The following is a 7,055-nucleotide window of genomic DNA, read 5'->3' on the forward strand; positions in this document are numbered from 1 at the left end:
CACTTTGGACTGCACTGGGCCTTTAACAAACTTGTACAATGGTTAAATAAACCTGGAACAAACATATTATTGTGGTTTTTCGGATAAATCCAAGGGCTACAATGTATAAAGGACGATAAAGAAAGATTAATTACTGTATAGTGCTACTGGTCAAGCATGTGCCTTGTGGAGTCTTTCTAAGTTTTATTTATGTTTTGCTAAGGGTTCCTTCTTCATTCTCAGTATACACAGTCTTTGTCAGGTAGATCTGATTGGTCAGTGGTGAGGGTGTGGTGTTAGACTTTATTTAACTAAGGCAATAGACAGTGATATGTGCACAGTCTGCACACACATGTATCTACATTCTGTGTGATATTTTAAAGAAGTGCATTCAAGCAAAACAATACTTTAATGTATGACAACTTGATTACTATGACCTGTGTGAAAGCATGTATGTATAGGCATCCACTGTATGTGCTTAAGGGTGCAAGGAGTGGCAACATAATATACTGTTGACAGGTAGCTAGAGAAGAACTACATCTAATTACTAATAGTAGTGTGGAGAGAGAGAGCGAGAGAGAGAGATGTGTGCAACATCACACGTGTTGGCTCCAGGCATGACGCCTGCTGTATAACTCTAAATTACTGTCCCAGAATAATGGGCCAGCTTTGTTAGAATAGAATGGTCAGATGTGAGCTCAACATTTATGATAATAGATTTTGGAGGAAAGGGTGTTTCTAATGAGGATTTTTGGAACGATTTGTAGATTAATTGTTTTGATTTATTTTTATTCTACAAGTTTTGGTTGCATATTCCTCTATACTAAAAATGAATAGTTCTATAAATTAGCTAATATTTTCTTTGTTTTTTGCATAGTGGAAATCCCAGTGGGCATATAGACTCACACTTTGCTCATAGCTTCTATACACATGCAGAGACAGGCCAAAACCAGTCAAAACCAATGATCTTTCTATAGAAGGGTGTGAGAGTGAGAATATGCTGTTTATATGAATCTTAACTGATTCATTTATATACAGTACAGTTGCCCCTTGTGTTAGATACAACTACTTATATTGTCTTTATTTATTTATATTTGACATGGTTTTGGAACCATGAATGGCCATGTGTCTTCTGAAAACCAGATATAACAAATGTCACTAAGCAGTGTTGAACTTTATTAGCATACAAGCCTAGTGATCTGGATCAACTATTGAACTTTGGCATAGATTAATGTTCATGTTAATGTTCCTAATTACACAGTTATATTTGTTTCTGGTAATGTCATATTCCAGAGGTTTCAAGTCAGCAGTGATTCCATTATTGTGCCATGCCTGTGGCACATTTTTTGTATTTTTAACCCTAGTGGCCTCTTAAGTGGCAGACTAAGTAGGAACTGGCTATGACTTAGTTGACTAGTGGATCCTGGCACACCATTTGCGAACCACTCAGACTAGCGCTTAAATACTTAACACCAAAAGTTGGTAGGGGGATGGACAATCTGTTTAAAAATGCTGCTACATTTTGGGATTTATCTTTTCATATGCTCTATTTGTAATGGAACAGTGGTGTCAATTGTATTCCGTGTTCTCAGAACAAATTATGTTTTATACTAGATGAGCGGAACTAAAGATGAAACGTTAGTTAGCCGTGAGCGAGTTTCAGTTTGGAGACTAGTAACCCACCAGCAGAAAGGGTCCTTTGTGAGACAGAGATGTTGACGTCAAATGAACCCTGTGAAGACATAAATTCTCAGTTTGACTAGAACAACACAACACAGAGAGGATGAGCCCTGGTATCCTCCCCCTGTCTCCTAACTTACATAACTCATGAGGGGTTTTCCTTTAATAAGTTCAACTGACCAAGTCTGTCCTCTTATTTTCATGTTAGCCCTGTGTCCACACAGTTGACTGACCAGAACAAGGGAATATCTGATACATACTATCATACAAATTACAATATGTTGGAGATGCTTGAATACAGCCATTACCAGGTGAGATGTGCTACTGAACTGTTTTTTTTTGGTTTGGTTTTCTATCAGGATGCAGTATTATTATATTTATAGTATATTACAATACTATGTTTGTTCTGAGAATTTGAATAATATAACAGAAATGTTCACTAATCAATGACAATGTCCTAAGTGTGTTGTATAATTGACTGTCATTGAGTAATATAAATAAAGAGGCATATAACTGGAGGCGCTGATTGAAATGATTCCGTCCATTGTTTCTGATTGTGTCACATCCATGTGTGTTGATCTTCGGGCATGCATTCTAGTCTGAAAACCAACCCACACAATGTCAAAGATCTGTATTGTGAGACAACATTTTACAAAGCCACATTTCAGTGGATAACTATGTGTTTCCATAGGATAAGATGACTACCTCAATACTGACATTGAATAAAACTGACTTCTGAAAAATGTTAATCGCCTTCCATGTCTCTCCTTTTCCCCCACCAAGGTACAGACACATCTGGAGAACCCCACCAAGTACCACATCCAGCAGGCCCAGAGGAAGCAGGTGAGGCAGTACCTGTCCACCACCCTTGGGGGTAAGCCTGGCAGCCAGGCCGGAAGCCTGCAGTGCCCCAGCCAGCCCCCGGAGCACGGGATGCCCCCCGGCCCAGGCAGCAGTGCCCCCAACAGCCCCATGGCCCTGCTGACCCTCAGCTCCAACTGCGAGAAGGAGGTAGGCATAACAGAGATGCCACAGAGATCCAATGTACCATTCACCCTGGTTTCTCATTTGGATTTCACAGTGGATTTATAACTAACTTCATGAGAATGGCAAACTGATTACAAAATACATGTAGATTTCTGGTACATCTTTCAATGTTGTTTATCAGAACATTATTTTAATACAAATCTGGTACTACTATATAGGTTGGTTTCGAATGTGTTTTCCATCATTATTACAGATGGATGATGTCATCGATGACATTATTAGCTTGGAAACAAGTTATAATGAGGATATTTTTGGACTTATGGACCCAGGACTCCAGGTTACTAATACAGTAAGTTGACATCCTTTACAATTTAAACAACTTTTCAAGTGATGAGTGCAATAGCTACAGGCCCTACAACACATTTACTGAATAGGCTTTTTATGCTAGAATATATAGAATAGAATATAAATATATTTCTTATTTGTTGCATTGCAATCATTGAATGTTCTGTTAATTTCCTCAGCTCCCTGTATCTGGTAACCTTCTGGACATGTATGGAAATCAAGGGCTTCCCCCAAATGGACTTGCCATCAGTAACTCCTGCCCTGGTAGCTTATCCAACATCAAAAGGGAATTCTCAGGTTAATGTTTTTTGTCTAAAGGGTATAACACATTATAACACCCTCAGCAAAGCAGCTCCATGTTAATAATTTCAACCCTTTCAAATTAAAAAATATTTAAAGATGTTTATATTCAGTTTGTGAAACCATTGTAGTGATATACTAACAGTTAAAGAAGCAAAGATGCACAAATATTGTGTACAATTTGTAAAATGCATAAATATACTGTTAGCTATACATTAAATTGATCAAATAATTTATCAATACTCCAGCTCCTGGCATGATGCACGTACTGGACAATACTGGATCCTATGGCCAGTTTGACAACTACCAAAGGCCCGAGGGCTTTCCAGTTGGTACGTTGTCACTAGATTTTCAGATTTTTAAGCCATTGTCATTTGAATTATTTTAATACATTTATGAAACTATTTTCATGGCAGCTCACTAATGCAGCTGAACTAAAATGCCAATGGGAATCCATAATAATCTACCTCAGATTGGATCATTTGTGTATGTTATATGAAATGCAGCATTGGAGGCCTCTGTGAAGTATTTTGTGCATATTGAAAAATATAACACAATATGGATCTATATACTGTCTCAGTAAAATTGTTGCAAAGATAGCTAACATGAATGGTATTTAGCCAGAAATGGGTTGTAAAATCATCTTGAGTATGTATGGAATAGGACACCTTCTTTTGTCACTCAAAAGTGTTTCCCTTCCGCCCAAAAGCTGAGGTTCGAGCGATGGCCAAGGAGAGACAAAAAAAGGACAACCACAACTTAAGTGAGTTTCTATGGCAAAGAGGAGTAATCAGTTATTTGGGATACATTGATATTTTTCAAGAGTTGATTTGCAGATCCTCACGATATTTTAACTGATTCCTAATTTTTGTCTCTTCGCCCTGTAGTTGAACGAAGGAGAAGGTTCAACATCAACGATCGAATCAAAGAGCTTGGAACCCTGATTCCTAAATCTAATGATCCGTAAGTAGCACAGTTTATACCGCTTTTGGATATTCATCTTTTTTATCTACCAAAAATCTCTGGCTGCTTCCGGATGGCATAAAGGTTCATGTAGTTTAAGGATCTGCTTACTTGCTACATGTACACTACATGTATGCACTGACTGTTGTCTCCCGCGGTACCTAGGGACATGCGCTGGAATAAGGGCACCATTCTGAAGGCCTCAGTGGACTACATCAGGAAGCTGCAGAGGGAGCAGCAGAGAGCCAAGGAGGTGGAGCTTAGACAGAGAAGGCTGGAGCATGCCAACCGCCATCTGATGCTGCGCATACAGGTACGCCATTCCAGAGGGAGCCAGTGGGCATGGTACAAGGGCGCCTTGAGGGAAAACCTTTGTACTTCTGTACTTTAATACTCTTTGGAATGTGTACTTTAATACTCTTTGTGGGTTAATGTGTTTTGTGTGTGTGTTTCTGTGTAGGAGTTGGAGATGCAGGCGCGGGCTCATGGTCTTGCAATTCTGCCGTCGTCTTCCCTCTGCTCCTCTGAGCTGATAGCCCGAGCCATCAAGCAGGAGCCCATCTTAGGAGACTGTCCCTCAGACCTGTACCAGCAGCCAGGTCCCGACATGTCCCCTCCCACCACACTGGACCTCAACAACGGTACCATCCACTTTAACGACAGCCCTGTGGATGCAGGTGACCCAGGGGCATATGGCTCCAGCAAAGCATCCACTAAACTGAAGGACATTCTAATGGACAACACCCTGTCGCCCATATCATCCAATGACCCCCTTCTGTCCTCAGCTTCCCCAGACACCTCCAACAGCAGCAGCAGGCGTAGCAGCAGCTCAAGCATGGAGGAGAATGATCATGGTTGTTAGCACTGCCCACAAGCTCAAATCACACTGACATTTTATAAAGTAGCATTGTTATTACTGGAGCCAACGCTAGGTGCTGCTATGGCCTATTCCTTGAGATAAAGACAGTGGGATTTTCCCTCCCATGTTTTTGTTTGTTTTACAATATTGTGTCTCTTTCTGGAATCAAATCTGGTTGTTCAGATTAGGCTACCCTGCCTAAGGTGACTGCTGAGATTTCACTGTACTGTAGCGTTCACTTTTCATGTGAATTATTTGACAGGAAGTGCACAATAACATGGCAATAATGTATTTTATGTATAATATTTTGATATTTTTTTCATATCATGACCATTTGTTGAATTAGTTTAAAACATTTGTTTTGTGAGATATCATAGAGAAATATATATTTAGTTGAATACTTAAATTAACTGATAATAACATTTCACCCAGATTTTAAGATGAGATAAGACACATTTTTACCCTTAAATTTAGAAGCAATGGTTTGAAACCTACAATATTATTTGCGACTAGAAACAACTTTCAGGAACAATGAATACAATTTCAATGAATACAACCTGCTGATGAATTTTGTTTCTGACGTGGTGATATCTAAAGTGAAGATATTTGTACAAAACAACACTGTATATATACATATTTTGTGATTTAGTTTTTTGAAGTAGGCCTTTAATTAAGTATTAAATTGAAAGTGAATTCATTTTATTTTTATTCCCTTGGCTATCTCAACCATATTATTTAGATCGTTGCTCTTACCCCATAGAAAGTTGTAATGCACATGAAGATAACATTTTGTCCAGGTTAAACCAATGACACATATTTAGCTCAGGAGCACCTGCGACCATTGTTTTTGAATGTCAGACTGCTGAATTACTATCCCTAATATAACTTTATGATGACTAATATCAATTCCTAATATGACTTTCCATAAGACCACTACATGGTCCTCTGTGTATTTCGTATTTTATTAGGATCCCTATTAGCTACTGCTAAAGAGGCAACTACTCTTCCTGGGATCCACACAAAACATGACATAATAAATTTGTTATATTTTTATACATAACATAGGCTAACACTTTTTTGCTAAACTCCGCTGACTGGAATATAGCAACCTTGTTTTGCTAAACTCCCCTGATGTGAATATAGCACGTGAATGTAGCACCTCAGCTGACCTGTATCGCCGTTAACAGGTTAGCTGAGATTTTGTGTAACGCCTTACAGTACCACCCATGAAAGGTTAGCTGAGGTATTGTGCCAGGCTTTGGACCTGCTCATGAACAAGGTTCCTGTGAATCAGATGGAGTTGTTCGGCTCCTACTCATATAGAAATTAACCAGGATGAGATGGAGTTGTTCGGCTCCTACTCATATAGAAATTAACCAGGATGAGATGGAGTTGTTCGGCTCCTACTCATATAGAAATTAACCAGGATGAGATGGAGTTGTTCGGCTCCTACTCATATAGAAATTAACCAGGATGAGATGGAGTTGTTCGGCTCCTACTCATATAGAAATTAACCAGGATGAGATGAAGTTGTTAGGCTCCTACTCGTATAAAATTAACCAGGATCGGGAGTTGTTAGGCTCCTACTTATATCAAATTAACCATGATCAGATGGGAGTTTTAACTAAGGTCCTTGGATTCTGCTGTGGCTTTCAACTCAGCCACTGTGATCAGAATTAATAGACGTGATCTCAGCAACCTTGAATCGTGTAGTTTCCTCCCTCTAAAGTTTCAACTTGATGGTTTCCAATTTAGCAACTTGTCTAACATTTCCACCTTCATTCACCCACACCAGATTCAAACTCAGCAGCGTCCACCGGTACACACTTTATACACTTAAACCCAACATTCCATACATCAATAATACTTTGCTCTACTGAGGCAGGCCCTGATAACGTAATGTCACTGCACCAATGTTCTTTAAACAACCTGAGAGACTCTC

The 7,055-nt window shown here is 39.2% G+C and overlaps 1 protein-coding gene across 1 annotated transcript; it reads left to right on the plus strand.

The window, feature by feature from the left end:
* The first annotated feature begins 1,874 nt into the window (after positions 1–1,874).
* Positions 1,875–5,772, plus strand: LOC135540222 (microphthalmia-associated transcription factor-like). Its single transcript, XM_064966712.1, has 9 exons — positions 1,875–1,970; positions 2,443–2,670; positions 2,900–2,995; positions 3,171–3,288; positions 3,540–3,623; positions 4,001–4,054; positions 4,179–4,254; positions 4,420–4,567; positions 4,715–5,772. The coding sequence occupies exons 1-9, from the start codon at positions 1,938–1,940 to the stop codon at positions 5,114–5,116; spliced, it is 1,239 nt and encodes a 412-aa protein (XP_064822784.1). The 5' UTR covers positions 1,875–1,937; the 3' UTR covers positions 5,117–5,772.
* Positions 5,773–7,055: the final 1,283 nt, after the last annotated feature.

This window comes from Oncorhynchus masou, chromosome 5 (assembly GCF_036934945.1).
Source record: "Oncorhynchus masou masou isolate Uvic2021 chromosome 5, UVic_Omas_1.1, whole genome shotgun sequence".
NCBI lineage: Eukaryota > Metazoa > Chordata > Actinopteri > Salmoniformes > Salmonidae > Oncorhynchus > Oncorhynchus masou.

What these genes read in the sequence shown, in the direction of transcription:
- LOC135540222 (XM_064966712.1), top strand. Translation starts at nt 1,938, where the DNA reads ATGTTGGAGATGCTTGAATACAGCCATTACCAG. An exon ending in TTGAATACAGCCATTACCAG is followed by an intron (nt 1,971 to 2,442) that starts GTGAGATGTGCT and finishes TCCCCCACCAAG; the next exon opens with GTACAGACACATCTGGAGAA. An exon ending in ATTCCTAAATCTAATGATCC is followed by an intron (nt 4,255 to 4,419) that starts GTAAGTAGCACA and finishes CGCGGTACCTAG; the next exon opens with GGACATGCGCTGGAATAAGG.